This window comes from Heterodontus francisci, chromosome 31 (genome assembly GCF_036365525.1).
Source record: "Heterodontus francisci isolate sHetFra1 chromosome 31, sHetFra1.hap1, whole genome shotgun sequence".
Lineage (NCBI taxonomy): Eukaryota > Metazoa > Chordata > Chondrichthyes > Heterodontiformes > Heterodontidae > Heterodontus > Heterodontus francisci.
In genome coordinates, this window is record NC_090401.1 from 51,582,041 (window position 1) to 51,602,647 (window position 20,607).

The window sequence follows — 20,607 nt, forward strand, 5'->3', positions numbered from 1 at the left end:
CTCATCCCGTTTTTTACCTATATCATTGGTGCCTATGTGCACAACTGTGCAACAGCCCCGACAAACAAATTTCTCTGCAGCACCTGTGGAAGAGCCTGTCACTCCAGAATTGGCCTTTATAGACACTCCAGGCGCTGCTTCACAAACCACTGACCACCTCCAGGCGCGTATCCATTGTCTCTCGAGATAAGGAGGCCCAAAAGATGTGCACAACAACAACTGGCTGTCAATTGGCCTTATAGCCACTCCAGGCGCTGCTTCACAAACCACTGACCAATTCCAGGCGCTAACCCATTGTCTCTCAAGACAAGGAGGCCAAAACAGAAAAAAAGAGGCACATGGCCAGGCAAGGGGTTGGTTATGGCAATGTTTAGCTGGAGAAAATTATGGCTCATGCAGAATAATCTACCAGTATAATCAATATGACCCATAGCTGCATCATGCACACTGCCAAATCTCTCCAACATTGTCCACTGGACTATGTCGACATTTTTTGCCCCTTTTAAGCACTACTCGCAAAGGATGCTGGGATTTATAGTTCAAACGCCGCATCCGAACTGAGCCAATCACAGGTGGCAAAACTACAATTCCCAGTATGCAATGCGGCGTGAGAGGAGCATGCGCGCATGCGTATGACGCTGGGCTGGGCCCCGCCCCCCCACCTCTGTACCCAGAATCCGGAGCGGGTTCGCTTCTCGATGTGATTCAAATGCAGGCGATTCAGCTCAAACCCGTCTTTGACTGCCCGACATGGTGAGTCTGTATCGCTACTTGCCCTTTATAACCAGCTCCGGGGGCGGGAAGGGAATGAGCAGCCCTCAATTAGCAGCGCATTGAGATGGCCAGTGCTGCAGCTTTGTGTTGAAGGCTGCAGCCTTGTTTCGCTAGGCGCGGTGTGGCTGCCTTGCAACTACGGATAAGCTACCTGATTTCCCGCCCCCCCCCACCTCCCATCCCCTCTCGCCCCCCCCCCACCTCCCATCCCCCTCTCGCCCCCCCCCACCTCCCATCCCCTCTCGCCCCCCCCCCACCTCCCATCCCCTCTCGCCCCCCCCCCACCCTCCCATCCCCTCTCGCCCCACCCCCCACCTCCCATCCCCTCTCGCCCCCCCCCAACCTCCCATCCCCTCAGCCCCCCCCCCACCTCCCATCCCCTCTCGCCCCCCCCCCACCTCCCATCCCTCTCTCGCCCCCCCCCCACCTCCCATCCCCTCTCGCCCTCCCCCCCACCACCCTCCCCTCTCCCCCTCCTGCCCCCGCCCCCCACCTCCCATCCCTCTTCGCCCCCCCCCCACCTCCCATCCCCTCTCTGCCCCCCCCCACCTCCCATCCCCTCTCGCCCCCCCCCACCTCCCATCCCCTCTCGCCCCCCCCCCACCACCCTCCATCCCCTCTCGCCCCCCCCCCCACCTCCCATCCCCTCTCGCCCCCCCCCCCACCTCCCATCCCCTCTCGCCCCCCCCCCACCTCCCATCCCCTCTCGCCCCCCCCCACCTCCCATCCCCCTCTCGCCCCCCCCCACCTCCTCCATCTCCCCCTCTCGCCCCCCCCGCCCCCCCAACCTCCCATCCCCTCTCGCCCCCCCCCAACCTCCATCCCCTCTCGCCCCCCCCCCAACCTCCCATCCCCCTTCTCGCCCCCCCCCCAACCTCCCATCCCCCTCTCGCCCCCCCCCACCTCCCATCCCCTCTCGCCCCCACCCCACCTCCCATCCCCTCTCGCCCCCACCCCACCTCCCATCCCCTCTCGCCCCCACCCCACCTCCCATCCCCTCTCGCCCCCCCCCACCTCCCATCCCCTCTCGCCCCCCCCCACCTCCCATCCCCTCTCGCCCCCCCCCCCACCTCCCATCCCCTCTCGCCCCCCCCCCCCACCTCCCATCCCCTCTCGCCCCCCCCCCCCACACCTCCCATCCCCTCTCGCCCCCCCCCCACCTCCCATCCCCCTCTCGCCCCCTCCCCCCCACCTCCTCCCATGCCCCTCTCGCCCCCCCCCCCCACCTCCCATCCCCTCTCGCCCCCCCCCCACCTCCCATCCCCTCTCGCCCCCCCCCCACCTCCCATCCCCTCTCGCCCCCCCCCCCACCTCCCATCCCCTCTCGCCCCCCCCCCCACCTCCCATCCCCTCTCGCCCCCCCCACCTCCCATCCCCTCTCGCCCCCCCCCCCACCTCCCATCCCCTCTCGCCCCCCCCCCACACCTCCCATCCCCTCTCGCCCCCCCCCCCCACCTCCCATCCCCTCTCGCCCCCCCCCCCCACCTCCCATCCCCTCTCGCCCCCCCCCCCACCTCCCATCCCCTCTCGCCCCCCCCCCACCTCATCCCCCCCCTCCACCTCCCATCCTCTCGTCCCCCCCTTTCCTCTGCCCCCCCCCCCCCCCCAATCCCTGTGGCCCCCACCCACCCACCTCCCTGCCCCCCACCCCACCCACCCACCTCCCTGCCTGGGAATGGGGGAGATTGTAAAAGATCCCAGGGCATTCTTTGAAGAAGAACAGAGGAGTTCTCCCAGTGTCCTGGTCAACATTTATCCCTGAACCAACACCTACAAAAAATCATCTGGTTGTTTCTTTCATTGCTGTTTGTTGGAGCTTCTGTCCACAAATTGGCCTCGGTGTTTCCTACATTGCAACTGTGACTAACTTCATTGGCTGTTAAGTGCTTTGAAATGATCTGAGGATGTGAAATGCAAGTCTATCTGTCTTATCAGGGATTGAAACAGCTTCAATTACAGCACAATTTAGAGTATAAAGATGACACAATTTGAGAGTTTGAAAGATGTAGCTAGCAATAGGAAAACAAAATAGCTAAATCTGGAATATAAAACAAACTTCGAGAGGGACCCAGTCTCTTTAGGCTGTGCTATTGACTACTTCTGCATGTAATGCACAAACCTCTTGCTCATTCAGGTCTTCTGTACCATAGAGGTCCTTTAATAAGGATCCATTCTGAGTGACTTATGTCATTTTGCTGCCTCTAGTATGAAAGATTTGACTGCACTCGTGAGAATTTGCTTTTGGATTTGAAGATTTTAAATATCCAAAGATTTCGGATGATGTGCTGTAACTGCTTTTCTGTTAAAATACAGTTATGTGCTAACAAGCTGCTTCTAATTTCAGGGCAGGGAAGCCTCCACCAGGACTTCATTTGGATGTTGTGAAAGGAGATAAGCTAGTAGAGGTGAACACTTGAGTTTTATTTCCCTTTGGGGGGGGAAAAAGTGTGGAAATTGGTGTTTCATATTTCTTCATTGCTGCACAGGAGTATCAGTGCAGTTGCATTGATAATTGAGTCTGATGAGCGTGCCTGGCAAACATTTAACAGGGCTGTGTCCAGATTTTGAATGAATCTGATTTGTCCCCATAAACTGGGAATACTGTTTAAAGCATCGTCCAAGTTTAAAGTGTAAACTCTGAAGCTGATGGTTTTACTTTGGAACTACCTAAAACCAGTAGCTAATAGGGGTGATGGTCTAATTGTATGAAAAATTATTGAATATTTGAAGAGGTGATTTACTGTTCAACCACCTGCATTGTAAACTAGTATAGGTAATGCATTGGAAATTCTCATCCTCATTTTTAAATCACTTCATGACCTTCCAACCCCCATGCTCTCTATTGTCTTTAGCCTCTTATACTTTGCCCAACCATTGGTGTGTACACCTTCAGCCACCAAAACTCGATGCTCTGGAATTCCCTTGCTAAAGCCCTCTGTCTCCACCACCCTCCTGTCTTTTAAGACTCTCCTTAAAACACACCTCTTTGGCCAGTGCTGCTGATATCTCAGCCTTTGTTTTGGCATCTGTTTTTTGATCGCATCTCAGGCGAAGCGCTTTAGGATATTTTTCTACATGAAAGGCACTATATAAATGCAAGTTGTTATAAATGATATGCTCAATTTAACCTATTGCAGCCAGTTTTTTACATTTTGTGCTTGGCTGGGTTACTATAGTGCATGGCATTTTGTATTAAAGATGATCTAGGAGGAATGCACCAGATACTAACCTGGCTGTCGATGTCCCAGCTCTGTTGTAGATCTGAGACAATCTGTGATTGTTGGGTCCAAGTGGTGCTAAATCAAAGCAAGCCTTGAGCATATTAGCTCAGTGTGCAGAGGAACACTGTGGGTTATACCTCAGAGGCACAGAACTCCTGTAGTTAAATATAGTTAGAAATCTCTTAGCTTATATTTGTTAGAATTAATGACCCAGAATTTACTGGAATGGGGCATCTGTGGCATGCCCAGAGTTGTGTTTTTTCCTCATCCTTCAGCTCCGTATTTTGCGCTTCATTGCTGGAAGTGCAAATTTTCAACAGGGTATCTGGAAACTTGGTCAATGACTGCAGCAACAATCTTGTCTCAACCAATGAAATTTAAGGATTTAGGAAGAAACAGAGCCAACAACGGAGAAGAAAGTATGGCAAGTTAGTCAAAAATTAGGTACTAAAGATAGGTGGATATTAGGATATTTTTCTACATGAAAGACACTATATAAATGCAAGTTGTTATAAATGACTTGCTCAGTTTAACCTATTGCAGCCAGCTTTTTACATTTTGTGCTTGGCTGGGTTATAGAGTCACAGAGGTACAGCACCGAAACAGGCCCTTCGGCCCACCGAGTCCACGCTGACCATCAACCACCCATTTATACTAATCCTACATTAATCCCATTTTCCCTCACACATCCCCACCTTCCCTCAATTCTCCAACAACCTACCTACACTAGGGGCAATTTTTACAATGGCCAATTTACCTATCAACCTGCAAGTCTTTGGAAGTGGGAGGAAACCGGAGCATCTGGAGGAAACCCACGCAGTCACGGAGAATTTGCAAACTCCACACAGGCAGTACCCAGAACCGAACCCGGGTCGCTGGAGCTGTGAGGCTGTGGTGCTAACCACTGCGCCAGGCATTTTGTATTAAAGATAATGTAGGAGGGGAAGAAAGAGTGAGAAGAAAAAAAGGCAGGTAGGAAAAGTAAGAAAAAATAAAAAGTTAAAATTTAGAAAAGTCTCTAGGAACAATTTACTGCCTGCTGGAGTGAGACTCCACAGTTTCAGTTCCCTTTTCTGGGGCTCTGCAGTCGAATGACTTTAGAAGAATATAAATCTTGTCATTAATGGTCCTTGCGTCGTCAAATAACAGCCCTAACTTTCTGCAGCGAGTTTAATTCATATTTAAGGTTCAAATCCAGCAATGTCTTAACTCTCAACGGGTGATTGTCAAAATCCCATTGTTGTGAGGCTGATGGAGTGATGCAAATTGCCTGGCAATTTGTGGGGTTCACAACTCACTGCGTATCTCTTCCTCACCACTAATTGCTGAGTTGTTTTTACACGCTCTTAGCATTTTGCATTAAATGTGCTGTATTTTTCCCTAAATCTCTGTGCCAATATTATCCTAAATTGCCAAAAATTCAATAAATTTGTATTGGAAAATACCTTCTAAGGCTTAAAAAGTGCTGTACTTGAGGTAAAATGCAAATATTCTCAGCCATTTCTAATCCTTTGCCAGTAGCTCTCATCTATCCTTGAACGAATAGTTCTAATATTTTGCCATTTGTTGCCATAATATTGTTTTCTTTTACTGTTGTTAACAGGATCAGTAAATAATGAAAGATGGTTAAATGGTACAAATCGTAAGTTTGTATTGGTTCTTTTCCTCCAGAAACTCATCATTGATGAGAAAAAATACTACCTCTTTGGAAGAAACCCTGACATATGTGATTTTACCATTGACCATCAGTCATGTTCAAGAGTCCACGCTGCATTGGTCTATCACAAACATTTGAAACGAGTTTTCATCATAGACCTGAACAGCAGTAAGTGCTATTATATTGTATATTTCAAGTATTTTATGGAAAACGTTTGCAGCAGCCAAGTTTAAGGAACTCCAGGGTTTCAAAAGTGACCAATTTGAGAAGCTGTGTTAAATGATAAGATAAAGGTGAGCTTCAGTGATTCACATTTGTTTATTGATGAGATAAATTAAATAAGAAAAATTGCAAGAGTCCACTCCATTGTGCTGGCTTTTCCACATGTCAGTAAGAATGGTTGTCTGCCTCTAAACATGTGACAACGTCATTGGCATTTGCAGTTGTGAAGTCAATGACGCAGGCCGTGGGTAAAGTGGGATCATCTCTTATGAATGCTCCTGCTTTGGAGACTTTGGAGTCCAAACTCCAGATACATTTATGGCTAGCTTCAAACCACTTGAAAATGATGACAGGCAAATGGTAGAAGGACTGCAAAACAAGGTTTTATTGTTCTGTGTTCACATGGGAAACATTTGCAGGGCTATGGGGGAAAAGAGGCAGTGAATGGGGCTGATTGCATAGCTCTTTCAAAGATCTGGCACAGGCATGATTGGCCAAATGGTTGTCTCCAGTGCGATATAATTCTATGACTACGCTCTTTAGAATTGTAAAACTTGAGCTTTTGTCAATTTCTCTGAAGTCTGCCACCCACTAAGACGACCTGTTGGCATTTTCCAGGCAGTAGTTTTGTAATATTGACTTCAAAGCTTGATTGGTAAGGAAAAACACTAGGTCTTTTTCTGTTTCTAATACAGGTTATTAAGAACAATTTTCTTTCATAACTTCTGCCCACAGACTGGTTAAGAATTTGTAATGGAGCAAAGGATCTTGTTTTGGATACCCAGATGCAAGGTTTTTTAAAAATTGTTATACGAACATACGAATTAGGAGCAGGAGTAGGCCACTTGGCCCTTCGTGCCTGCTCCGCCATTCAGTAAGTTCATGGCTGAACTGATTACTGCACATTTGCACCCACCCCTGATAACCTTCCACCCCCTTGCTTATCAAGAAGCTATCTACCTCTGCCTTAAAAATATTCAAAGACTCTGCTTCCACTGCCTTTTGAGGAAGAGAATTCCAAAGACCCTCAGAAAAAATTCTCCTCATCTCTTAAATGGGCCACCCCTTATTTTTAAACAGTGACCCCTAGTTCTAGATTCTCCCACAAGAGAAAACATCCTTTCCACATCCACCCTGTCAAGACCCCTCAGGATCTTATATATGTTTCAATCAAGTCGCCTCTTACTCTTCTAAATTCCAGCAGATACATGCTTAGCCTGTCCAATCTTTCCTCGTAAGACAGCCCGCCCATTCCAGCTATTAGTCTAGTAAACCTTCTCTGCACTGCCTCTAACGTATTTACATCCTTCCTTAAATAAGGAGACCAATACTGTACACAGTACTCAAGATATGGTCTCTCCAATGCCCTGTATAGCTGAAGCATAACCTCCCTACTTTTGTGTTCAATGACCCTCGCAATAAACAATAACCTTCTATTAGCTTTCTTAATTACCTGCTGTACCTGCATGCTAACTTTTGTGATTCATATACTAGGACACCCAGATCCCTCTGCAGCTCAGAGCTCTGCAATCTCTCACCATTTAGATAATATGCTGCTTTTTTATTCTTCCTGCCAAAGTGTACAATTTCATACTTTCCCACATTATACTCCATTTACCAGATCTTTGCCCAGTCACTTAACCTATCTAATTCCCTTTGTAGCCCCCTTATGTCCTCTTCACAAGTTACTTTCCTACCTATCTTTGTGTTATCAGCAAATGTAGCAACCATACCTTCGGTCCCTTCATCTAAGTCATTTATATAAATTCTAAAAGGTTGAGGCCCCAGCACCGATCCCTGTGGCACACCACTTGTTAAAACCCCTATCCAGTATATATTTTTGTCCATCACACCAAGTGTCATGCTAAAATGTCTTGCTATGTTTCAGTGTGTCACACTTTAAACAAAAATTGTAACTGAACTCCAGGAACAGCCAATACCAGAGTCAGAGTTTTTTGCAGATTCTAATTGAGTTCCGCATAAACTCACCCATTCTTTAACAGCAATTAAATGCTGCTGCCTTAATGGAGCATGTAGCTACACTTCAGCAGAATGATGCATTGTGCTTTACATTGTATATAAGGTTGGAAATGTTATATGCATATGCTGACTTACTGTGAGCAGGCCCAAATAAGGCTTTTCTATCTCTATTACAAGCAACAGACAACCCACCTCCAAGACCAACCCCTACCAGATTGAACACTTCTGTTTGTCCATCCTTTGTTGCCTATTTGAGTCTGTTCTGTCATGCACCCTACTCCCTATTCTACAACTCTCTATCTCAGCCATTAAGTTCCAGTTTACTGTCTTTTCAAATGTTTTTTTGAAAGTTTTAAGTTGCATGTACATAACACTGCATTTCCTTGTCCAGTATGGCAATTAGAAATTTTCCAAAAATAACTTAGTTAACCATGATCACAATTCCCAGAATGCCTACTGGTTCTCCTTTTAAAAAGGTGTTGAGCTATGTTTTTCCCCACCATCCCAAACCACTTTCTCACTTAAAAATAATTTTGAACATTTTCCTTGCAGTGGTATCTTGAGGTCCTGTAGTTTTGAGGTACGTTACCTGCTTGTTTTTGAAGAGGAGTTATGTTAGCCATTTTCCTTGCAGTGGTATCTTGAGGTCCTGTAGTTTTGAGGTACGTTGCTTGCTTGTTTTTGATCAGGAGTTGTGTAGCAACTTTTCAATCAGAGAATCTCTTTGAAATGTGTTTCACGTTTTTAAATGCTACTTCTGAATGTGGTGTCAGGGCCTATTGCTTTGTCTGCTTTAAGAGCATTTCACCATTGTGCAATAATTTTACTATTACTTACACCTCTTCTTACTGCCCCAGAATATCTGATCAGTGACTTGAACAAATTGTCGTCATCCTCCTCCTTGAATGATGGTTCACAAATTCCATTTCTTGTATCCCAATTTCAGTTCCAACTGCCCTTGTATTCCTGAAATTGTTGGTTTCCATCTTAAACCAGCTACATTTCTCTTCCTTTAGTACTGCTTTACCACAATACTTTTTTCTTTCTATCCCAATTGTTTTGACCTGGTAATGTTCTTGTATTGGTATAATTGGGATGTGCATGTGGATATGTAGGGAGGCACAACATAATTAATTCTGTTAAGTGAAGAGTAGAAGGGAACTGATGGATTTATTGAGAAGGCCTTCATTTCTTTGAAGCTGACTCAGTCATCAGGATGGAGGAATTCTGTTGCCTCCCCTCCCCTCCCAATATTGAAGGATGTTGTGCTTTAAATTGGTTGAGTTAGACTAACCAGCTAATCATTTATTTCTGCATTAAGTACTTAATTGGCTTACCAGCTAAATAAGTAATTACTCTTGCAGCTCATGGTACGTACCTGGGGCACCTTCGTTTGGAGCCCCACAAACCACAGCAGGTTCCCATAGACTCCACGTTGTCATTTGGAGCCTCAACACGCGCATACACGCTACGAGAAAAACCACAGACAATGCCATCCGCAATCAAGGGTGATGATATAGCTGCGGAAGATGATGAATTGAAGGGGTTGCTGGGTTTGCCTGAAGAGGAGACGGAATTAGATGTAAGTACAGGTTTATATAAGCATCTATCAATTTCTGCTGAGCTACATAGACTTTTAAGGAAGTACATCAAAAATTCTTAGAACTATGCAATTAAGTTAGTTCTACGGCAACTGGGTTTTTGTAGAACTAGTGTAGAGTTGTAGAATTATGTAATTACTGACTATTTGCAGCTATAATGAAGACCTGTAACTTTTTTGAGCTCCCGTTTCAAACAGTACAACAAAATGTCATATAATTGCCACTCTAAGTATACAATTTTGTTTTCCCATCCTAATCAGTCCCATTTTTAAAGTTTTAACCAGTTTCTTTATCCTTTACATTTCTGCTCCCACCAAGGAGGGAAATTTTTTAGTATGGTCTATGTTTCATTGGAACAGGATTGAAACTTGTTTGGCAATCCATTTTGCAAGTGCAAGCAATATCTGTCAATTTAGTTTATTGGCCAAGCAGTTCGACATGAAGAGTGCATTTTCAAATTAGTGAAAGATGTGTCTGAGATTTCATGTTCTTTTTGCTTCCTTTAGAATTTGACAGAATTTAACACAGCTCATAACAAAAGAATATCTACACTGACAATTGAAGAAGGAAATCTGGAGATCCAGAGGCCAAAGCGTAAAAGAAAGAGCTACCGTGTATCGTTCAGTGACGATGAAGAGATAATAAATCCAGGTATGACCATCTTTAAACGTCATGCAATTCCCTCACTCGAAATAATGATTTGCAGCTTACACACTTGGCATATGATTTCCACAGCCTGCAATGCCAAGCAAGATGAATAAAATTTAGCACAGGTCAGCTCTGGTGTGCCACTGACATAAGCATGTATCTGAGTGCCCATGTTAAATTTATTAGTGATTATCTTGTGTTTATGGCCCCTAGTTTTGGTGTCTCGCACATGTGCAAACATCTTAGTCACCTTTCAATCTCTTTTCTAGAATAAAAACCCCAACCTGTTCACAGTTCACTGATGGGTATAACCTCTTAGTTCTGGTATCAACCTTGTAGATCTTTGCACCTTTTCCAGTCAGTGCCTCGCTATCTTTTTCATAATACGGTAACCAGAACTGTGAATAGTACTCCGTGTGGTCTAACCAAGGTTCTATACAAGTTTTTTTTTTTAAATTTGTTTGGGGGCTGTTGGTGTCGTTGGGTAGGCCAGCATTTGCCCATCCCTAATTGCCCTTGAGAAGGTGGTGGTGAGTTGCCTTCTTGAACAGCTGCAGTCCTTGGGGTGTAGGTGCACCAACAGTGCTGCTAGGAAGGGAGTTCCAGGATTTTGACCCAGTGAGTGAAGAAACGATGATATAGTTCCAAGTCAGGATGATGGTGTGTGGCTTGCAGGAGAACTTCAGGTGGTGATGTTCCCATGCATCTGCTGTCCTTGTCCTTCTAGGTGGTAGAGGTCACGGGTTTAGGAGGTGCTGTTGAAGGAGCCTTGGTGAGTTGCTACAGTGCATCTTGTAGATGGTACACGTTGCTGCCACTGTGTGTCAGTGGTGGATGGGGTGCCAATCCAGTGGGCTACTTTGTCCTCGATGGTGTTGAGCTTCTTGAGTGTTGGAGCTGCATCCATCCAGGCAAGTGGAGAGTATTCCATCACACCCCTAACTTGTGCATTGTACATGGACAGGCATTGGGGAGACAGGAGGTGAATTACTCGCCACAGAATTCCCAGCATCTGACCTGCTCTTGTAGCCACAGCATTTATGTGGCTGGCCCAGTTCAGTTTCTCGTCAAAGGTGACTCATTCTCTCCCCCCAGAATGTTGGTAGTGGGGAATGCAGTGATGGTAATGCCATTGAATGTCGAGGGGAGATGATTAGATTCTCTTGTTTGTTTTAACATAACTTCTCTGCTTTTCAGTTCTATCTCCCAAGAAATAATCTCCAGTGCTTTTACTTTTAAGTGTCCTTCTTAATCTGTTAGAACATTTAATGATTTGTGTATCTGTAGCTTGAGACCCATATGTTCCTCTAGCCCATTTAGTGTCTCGCTTTCCAAGGAATATGTGGCCTTCTTATTCTTCTGACCAAGATGCATCACATGATACTTACCTGTATTAACTAATTTTGCAAGTTTAGTTATGTTGTCTTGTATTTTGTGGCCGTCTTCCTCATTATTAACTGTAGCCCCTAATTTTGTGCTGTCTGCAAATTTTGAGATTGTATTTGATTCCCGAATCCAAATCATTTGTCGTTAGTGTAGCTGTCTGTTTGTTTGTTTAACTTTTGTGAACATAGTAAAAATCCTTAATGCCGCATCTGCCTGAGAGATATTAACTGAAAGTGCGGTGCTGTGTCAAGCATAAATTTGTCCATGCTATCAACGTTATGAACTGCTGTAAAGGGTATCCTTTTAGTGTTCAAATGCCATTTGGATCTGGGCAAAATTCTAACATTGTAAGCTGCTAATGTTTTCTTGTAATTCTAAAATTGCACGAATATAATTTAGTCCCACAATTATATAGTTGTTTGAACAGGCACATTATCTGGAAATAATGATTTATTGTAACTAAAGTAGCATATACGTGGGGATGGGTTGGGGGTGGTGGTGTGGGTGTGTGGAAATGACAACATCACACCGATCATTCCCTAAATAAGACCCATAATAACTTGGCACAATGGTGGCACTTTTGCCTTTGAGTCAGAACATTGAGCTCAAGCCGCACTCCAGGGACCTATGCACCTTTTTATTGTCCAATATCTCAGTACAGCCGCAATGGAGTGCTGCTTTGTGAGAAGTTCCTGTTTTCTTGGGGCAAAATGTTAAACTGAGGTGGTGTCTGCCTGTTCGAGTGCATGTAAAAACTCATGTGGCAGGCACTATTTGAAGAAGACTAAGGAGTTCTTCTGCAATTCTGGCCAACATTTGTTCTTCAACCAACACTGCCAATTCTACATTAACCAGTCATTCTCATTGCAGTTTTGCAGGGCAAATTGATGGCCGTATTTGCCTGCAAAAAAAAAAGTGACTACGCTTGGAAAGTAATTACTTGTCTGTGAAGCACCTATTTCAGATGGCCTGAGCTCTGAAATGTGATGTATAAATGCAAGTTTGTTTGCCCTTGTAGTAATCTTGAACTGATGCAATGCCCCATTCCCTTTTCAGAGGATGTTGATCCTTCAGTTGGTCGCTTCAGAAATATGGTTCAGACAGCAGTGGTTCCACTCAAGGTAAACTAAGCCAATACTTGGCTTTGTTTTAAATTAAATTAGGAAGTGAAATATTTGAGCTCAAGATTTAATGAGCTCACTGTTGCAGATCACAGTCCAGACAAGTTCGTATTTACTGCTTATCAACAAACTTGCTCTAAACTTTTTTTAAACCCTAACTTCCTGTACCAAATAATTGTAGCAATCTTTTAATGTATTTTGTAACAGCTATTTTTTAAATTTGCTAAATTAACTGGATACACAAAAAGCGCTTTGGTGTTTTTTATAGGAGGCACATATATAGGATACTGGTTTTCAAATAACATATAATTTCCTGAGATGCTAAACATTACTGTTACAAGACTGGTTGCACTTCAAGTAGCAGCATCAGTGTTATGCATTTTTTAACATTCTGTTGTGTCAAATATTGTTTCACCGCGGGAGTTAGCCTTCCTGTATTGTGAATTCTTCTATGTTCTATGAGAAAATCCTCATTGTTGAATGCAAAAGCGATATTGTTTCCAAAGTTTCATTTTTATTTTTTGGGGAAAATTACAGAAAAAGAAGACGGAGAGCCCCAGTTCGCTAGGTCTGGAAGATGGAGTTGCTAGGCGTATGCAGAATTTCCCATTCAATGCTAGCTTATATGGTGGCCTCCCTCCAACTAGTGGCGATTCTGCGTCTCAACTACATGGAAATACAATGGGAACCGCAATGATAGGAGGACTGCCCATGCCATTCCCAAATCCTGCCCCAGAAGTAGACTTGGCACCAGCAGTAGTACCAGCAACTGTGACTATAAATCCCGTTCCCAACCCTGGTGTGTTCAATGCAGAATCTGTTAATGAGCCGAAGAAAAAGAAGTATGCCAAGGAGGCCTGGCCTGGCAAGAAGCCTACTCCATCACTGCTTATTTGATCATCTGTTCTGTTTTTTTTTAAATGAACAAAGTCACCTAGGATTTGAGGACCGAGAGGGGCTTTCTTTTAATTCTGTTAATATGCCTAAGATTTATATGAGCTTTGTACAGATGTTTGTACAGTTGTGTAATAGATTCACAGCCTTTTCAACATTTACTGTTACTGCTTTGTACCTCTAACCTGTATTTCAGTGTAAATTACGTACAGCATTGCAAGTTTGTTGGACTAAAATCACATAAACTATTTTTCTGCCATGTGTGCTTTGTTTGTGTCTAGAATAGGATAATGGGTGAGGGACTGTACATTTTTATATCCAGCTTTCTAGATTAGTAGGGAAAGCAGAGCACTGACGCTACCTGTGCACTGTTTATGATTGGGGAAAGTCATTTATTACTGCTTAGATATACTCTGAAACTGTGATTTTCATTGCAGTACTCAGCAAATTGCACTTAAATGTGGTAAGTGTAAAAAAAAAAAATTGTAAGATGTTATACCAAGTCAAATTATTTATGATTTACTTCAGTGGGTCACTGAGTGATCTTTAACTGGTTTCCACAATTAACAGTTTGGCCTATTTTGATTGCTGCATGATTCTTTTCTGGAATGAAACTCGCTGGTTGCAATGTTTTGTAGATGCCAGTTTCCAGAACCTTATTTTTTCAAATTGCTTTAAAGTGAAATTAGTTCTAAAGTCAGGTAATTTTCTTATGGGGCTTTATTCTTGTGTCTGTTTTTTGTTGTGAGATGAACCATTATGAACATTTTTGTTGCGTTTATTATGAAGCAGGCAGTTGTGATATTAAAACCATGCAAATTTTTTGGAAAACAAATAGCCCTGCATAAATTACCTGCATTGGTGTGTGCTAAAAGGTCTATTATTACACTCAAACTGTTGGTTTTTTAAATACCTTAGGCTATCACCAGTGTGCCTTTTGTGTTAAGGGATGATGAATTAACTTGAGGATAAAGTTCTTTGGTGTTTGATGTGTGATTGAGGATGTATTACTAATTATTCACCATTTTTAAAATTACCTTTTATGAAATATAGATGAAATGGTCTGGCAAAGTCTGAAGTACTTAATGGCTAGAGATCATAATCTAGGCTGATGCTGCACTGTCGAGGTGCAATCTTTGACGAGATATTAAGCCAGGGCCTTGTTTGCCCCCTCTGGTGGAGATAAAAGATCCCATTGCACTATTCCAAGAAGAGCAGGGGAGTTTTCCTTGTGTTCTGGCTAACATTTATCCCTCAAATAGATTATCTAATCATTTATTTCATTACCATTTGTGCAAACTTCCAGTCCACAAAGTGGCTCCGCATTCCTACATCGCAGCAGTGACTACACTTCAAATTTACATAATTGGCTGTAAAGTGCCTTGGGACATCTTGAGGTCACTAACAATGCTATGTCTTGCTTTGCAAAGTTTAGAGCTTTAAGAAATGTTCTAAATTAAAAGTGCAAAATCAGCTCAGCTGGTTGAGTTATATGACCAGCCTTTCTAAAGGTTTGTCCTAGTCCAAAAAAGAACTAGGATTACTGAATCAAATGTTTGCGATCATATACATTGGGCTATTTTTTATGATAAAGACCAAATCAGTTTTGATTGGCATTAACCTTCAAATCTGACTCTTTCTATCTAGAAGTTAATCATTATAGATAAAAAGAAAAACTGCAATTAAACTGTAAATTTACTCAAAAGCTGGAAATATGAACCAGCTCAGTCAGCATCAGTAAGAGAAAAGACAGGTTAATGTTGTGGGTGGACTTGTGTGTTACCAACACTTTTAGCTTTTATTTTACTTTATAATTAATCATGTCTTACTCAGACTGGTTGAAATTTGCCTCCATAGAATCTGAGTCATTCATTCATCCCAGTATTTAACATGTTCTAGTGAGTTAAATCAGAAGTTGCTAAAAAGTATATCTGCTTGCCAGCACTGAGTTTGCATCTTGTGTCTTTATGAGGAGTGATATTTTATGAGATGTGCTAAGATGAGGGACTCCCTTGTTCATTGGAGAAACTTTGAAAAACAGACTCCTATTTATGGAAGAAACAGATTGAAGCTTGTTTGAGACAGGTACAGGATAAGTAGTCCCAGTCCAATGTTCAGTTTTGGGGCTGTTTAATATGGGAACAATCATCTTATGTCTGAGATTTCCAACCAATTTTTTTTTAACATTGTGGTTCTGCATTTTGAGAAACAAAAGTATTTTTAAAAGAAAAAGCAACTTCATGTGAAGAACCCATCTTCCAAAAACAAATCAGATTGGTAAAGCTGTGTCTGGAAGTCCTGGTAATTTAGAGCAGGTTATGCTTCTGAAGATGTATTTTGATTTCATATTTCTTCCAACCACCGCCATCCCACTCCCAGCTCTATTTGATCTCCCAATTGCTGTTTCCATGGAACAGTCTCCCTGGATATGCATTTAATGTGTGGAAGTTGTTAGTGCACTGCACTGTTCTTGCAGTTTTCTGCACTTGGCTAAACTAGCCGATAGATGAGGTGAGGATGGCACATTATATCTGCAGTTTTATTTCAACTGAAATTCTGATGAAGGGCCAAGACCCATAAAGTAAACAAGGTGAAGAAATTTGAGAATAGTGATGCCAAGAAAGTTCAAGAGTGATGAGACAGAAGTGCTAGGTAAGGGTGAAAGGAAGAGAAAAGCATCTTTGTTGGAGCTAGCAGTATCGGAAAGATGTTCTATTATCTGCAGTTACCTGCTATCTTCAGTTCAATCCAGCGTTCTTTGTGCTGTACCATTCATGAAAGACACTTAAAGTTTGGTCCATGATCTTTTGCAAACTTGCTTAAAGTGTGATATGCCTGCATTGTTAGATTTTATCATTCTGAATGAGTAACAGGTTGGGGCAGGACCCACTGGGAAGGGGAAGCCTCATTATGTTCAAAGGTTGCAAGTCTGGATTAACTGCAGCAAAAAATGGCCAGTGCACTTAAATGTGAAACATAAAGACAGAATGGAAGGGGAAGAGGGGATGCAAAATAAAGGCAAAATGTATAGCTTTAGTATGTTGCCTGCATCATTATATGCTTGTTTTCTTTTTCTGTTTTTCACTTGACCAAATCTTAATGGTATTTTTCGACAAACAACTGCAAATGCACACGTGTTACATCACCTTCGATCTTCTCAGTCCTGAACTTCAGTATGGCAGCTTATGTGATCTCTAACATTGTTTTGTGTTTCAACAGTTGATTGTAGTTTTTTTTTTAAATGTAGGTTTGAGGGTGTGATCATTATTGTAATTGGTAGCTAACACAATTATTTTTTGTATGACTGGTCCCCTTTGAAAGTACGGAAGGGTACATTAACTTATGTTTTTCAGCAGACTTGTGTTTGGTGGAGACTTTAAAATTTTGAGAATAAATGTTATGTTTTATGTAAACTTGCAATTTCAGTTTTCTCATTCAGACATCAAATACTGAGTTACAAATATGTTGGTTGGTTATAAGTTTGTTCCACAAAAGTCATGAGAAAAAATAAAATGCATAACTAAAAATATGACCATCTTCAAATTCATGGTAAGCAAAATGAGGCATATAAATGACTGTGGTATTGATTTGAGGTTATCTGCTAACCATTTTCGGTCTGGGTAAGAATTAGTTGTGTGGTAATTTGCACAATAGGCTTAATTGCTCAGGACACTAACATCTGAATTACATGAGGTTTATATAAAAACATTGTGTAAAAATTGTTGCGCTCAAAATTTTGAGTCCAACTTATTTGAATACTACCATTTGGTGTCCTGATGTACAATTGCAAATTGACAACTATTTGTAGCATTGCTTTGTGCTGTTTTCTTTTTACTCTTTCACAGTGATTTCACAGTGACAGAAATAAAATGTCTGTACTAAGAGATCATGATGCAATTGATCCATTTCTACAAAGACTGATTAATTGCATAATTTTGCAATAAAGAGAAGCTTCAGTTATGGGTAGCTTGAGGTTTAGTTCAGGAATTTATAAATGAACGCTTGTTCTTTATATATTAGTTGTTCTGTACTTGGTTACTATTATGTGACATGACCTGACTTTGAGTTTTTGTGTACTTTTGCAAGTTACATTTACATTGGGTACTTTCTCCTGATGTGCTGGGACATTTTTAAGAAAGATGACTGAAGCATTACTGAAATAAATCAGCTAATACAGAAGGACTATATCTTAGAAACTGAGTTACTGAGACAGTTTGAATATTATCATTTGATTAATATCTCTACTCTTTCAGCAATTGTTCAACTACAAGCATATTTAAACCCAGATGTCCTATGATATGACCACTGTCTTTTCTGTTCCAACCAAAATTTCAAAATAGATCGGATCAACACTGGCACTTGATATTGAAAATCAGTAGATCAGAATATTTACAACTAGGAAAACTTCGATTACGGTATTTTGTGAAACTAGCTTTCTGAATGAAATATTTGTATATCAAACTTGATTTGAGGATCTTAACTGCAGTCTACTCTGAATTGAAATAATCTGATAATTCAATTTTTAACCAAATTCTTGCTTATTAAATGCAAAATAAAACTGAATTCTAAGGAGTAGTGTACAAGCAATTAGAATAGTATAAATGTATAGCACAAGAAGGCCATTCAACCCATTGTGCTCTTTGAAAGAGCTACCCAATTAGTCCCACTGTTTCCCTATAGCCCTTTTCAAGTATTTACCCAATTATCTTTTTAAAAGTTACTGTTAAATCTACTTCTACCACCCTTTCAGGCAGCGCATTCCAGATCATCGTAACCTGCTGCTGTTTTTAAAAAAAAAACTCAACTCCACACTGATTCTAATCTGAGTCCTCAGTGTTAGTGGGAACAGTTTCTCATTTATTCTATCAATCTCAATTTTGAACACCCTTATTAAATCTTTCAGCTTCTTGAGTCTCTCGCAGATAACTGAAGTCTTTCATCCCTGAAATTGTTCTGATAAATATCCTGCACCCTCTCCAAGTCTGTGACATCCTTCCTAAAGTGTAAGTGTAGAGCCCAGAATTGGACACCAGACTCCAGCTGAGACAAAATCGGTGACTTAAAGTTTAGCATATATTCCTTGCTTTGATCTTTTATTTAGGCATTCCAAAAAAAATTCAGTAAACTTTGATCATCTTAACCTATCTGAATAACACTGGTGTCTGATGTAAACGGGGAATATTTCTTCAGTGTATATACACACAGTTGAATGTTGAAACAGTAGTGTGAGTGTTCAGCTGTATTATTGAGTGGAGTGAGAGCATGAGTACTATAGAAACTGAAGGCAAAAGAGAATTTTTATATTATGAAGCCAGCAAAATTCCATATGTTTTGCTAAGGAGACTGATTGCTGTTGCATTTTCATATAACCCTTCAATTCTGTTACATAGTTCATTTAGTTTGTTTTTGTACACTTCCCACAAATATGTTGGACTTGACTATAAACTATAACATTTTCATTGTTTCTGGAAACTGTGGGTATATTTCTATTGCCTTTTGTTGCAAATGATAATTGCTTTTAAACAAGAGATGAAATTGCCTTTTCCCATTCCTGATTAAAATCTGTCGTGGGACATATAAGTAACTGATGGGAAGGGAAAAAAAGACCTGCTACAGGAGTTTCATTCACTGAAGTTTTATAGATTTAGTTTTTTTGAAGTAATCTAGTTATTTTGTGTATTATCCTTCAACAGCTGTTGGGAATTGTGTTCCATGAAAATTTAGTGAAAATTCTGAGTGTGAGGACTGATGAGAGCTTGACCTGTTATTACTAAAGAATACAAACATAGTGCAATAAGCCACCTTTTTATTTTAAATGAACATGAGACTCGCTTGTGATCCAACCCCACCAGTGTGCTTATCACTGCAACGTGTCTGTAGTTGTTCAAATGACTTGCATAAACAATTTACTGTGCTAAAAACTTTGCATGCAGGTAATGCAAAATTAGATTTAGATACAATTTTTGGCAGATTTGCCTTTTTTAACAAAAGGACGAACCTTTTTTAAAGAACCAGGCTTGCCAATACCACGATGGGTTCTAATGTTCCAATTTTCCATTAGCAGTCATGACATTTAGGAGGCACTTAGTCCCCAGAAGGATACTATTTTCTTGCTTTCTCAAAAGGGATAGACATCAACTAGCCTGCATTTGAGGACAAGGTATGAGGTCCTCTCGAGCAGCCTGGTGATGAGTATAACTTGCTATTGAATGTGTGGATGTATTGTCACTGTCCTCTGGCCACAGCCTGGACATGTATCGTTCCCCATCGATTACTGATGCCATCTGTTGAAGGTACATAGCAAGCAACTGCTTGCCTCCCAAATTGATCATGGTAGATTAGCTGGCATGTGTCGACCTAAAGTCTGATGGAAGGGCGGACAGAAGACAACTTGTAATGAAGCGGTCACCTTCATCTTCTAAAGGTGCAAGTTGAATGCTGGATAATAGGATTACGTCTCACACTTGGCTAATCCTGACAGCATCCCTGTTACGACCAGGTGAGAAAGTGGTCCCTCTCAGCCTTTACCCGGTCTTACCGTACCAGGGTTTAATTTTTAAACAGTGTTTTTAGCTCCCCCTTGGTGAATCCTTGTTCATTGCTTTCCAATTATAAGGCAAAAAAACGTAGCACAAAAACAGGCTTTCTTAGGGTTAAAGAAGAAAAGTTTAAATTTATTAAACTTGAATTCTAATTGGATTGATGCCTACAGATACAGGATACACCCATGCTAGCATGCATATGTGAGACACACATGCAAATAGAGACAGAAAAGAGCAAAAGAAAAATAAAGTGGAAAAGTTTGAGGCAATATCTGAAGAGTTCACTCTAGAGTCTTTGATTGTGGGTAGAGCTTGTTTTTCGTTGGGGCCCAGTATTCTTCTTAAACCTTGTTCACTGTAGGAGACTTTTCTCTCTTGGGGTTCATGTGTCTTCAGTGGATTCAGAGGCTTGAGGAAAGAGATGGGAGTAGGCAGATAGGAGAGGCTGTGGCAAGCCAGCCAGGAGAGATCTTCTCAGTCCAGGAGCATTCTGCTTTCTGCCCAAACTGTTTGTACAAATTCAAAAAAACTCAGGTTAGTCATGTGACTAGCTGGTTTGAC

At 42.1% G+C, this 20,607-nt stretch overlaps 1 protein-coding gene and 1 non-coding gene across 4 annotated transcripts; both read left to right on the forward strand.

The window, feature by feature from the left end:
* Positions 1-657: 657 nt before the first annotated feature.
* Positions 658-17,031, forward strand: ppp1r8a (protein phosphatase 1, regulatory subunit 8a). Of its 3 annotated transcripts, XM_068011565.1 has the most exons (7): positions 658-753; positions 3,119-3,179; positions 5,667-5,820; positions 9,219-9,436; positions 9,962-10,106; positions 12,546-12,610; positions 13,148-17,031. In XM_068011565.1, the coding sequence occupies exons 1-7, from the start codon at positions 710-712 to the stop codon at positions 13,505-13,507; spliced, it is 1,047 nt and encodes a 348-aa protein (XP_067867666.1). In that variant the 5' UTR covers positions 658-709; the 3' UTR covers positions 13,508-17,031. The 3 variants fall into 3 exon arrangements, with proteins under 3 accessions (XP_067867666.1, XP_067867667.1, XP_067867668.1); XM_068011566.1 differs by lacking the exon at positions 3,119-3,179 and having other exon boundaries at positions 682-753; XM_068011567.1 differs by lacking the exons at positions 658-753; positions 3,119-3,179 and adding an exon at positions 8,407-8,516 and having other exon boundaries at positions 5,756-5,820.
* On the forward strand, positions 3,987-4,147 carry LOC137347372 (small Cajal body-specific RNA 1). Its single transcript, XR_010968951.1, has one exon. It is a non-coding gene; the product is annotated as a small Cajal body-specific RNA 1 (non-coding RNA).
* Positions 17,032-20,607: the final 3,576 nt, after the last annotated feature.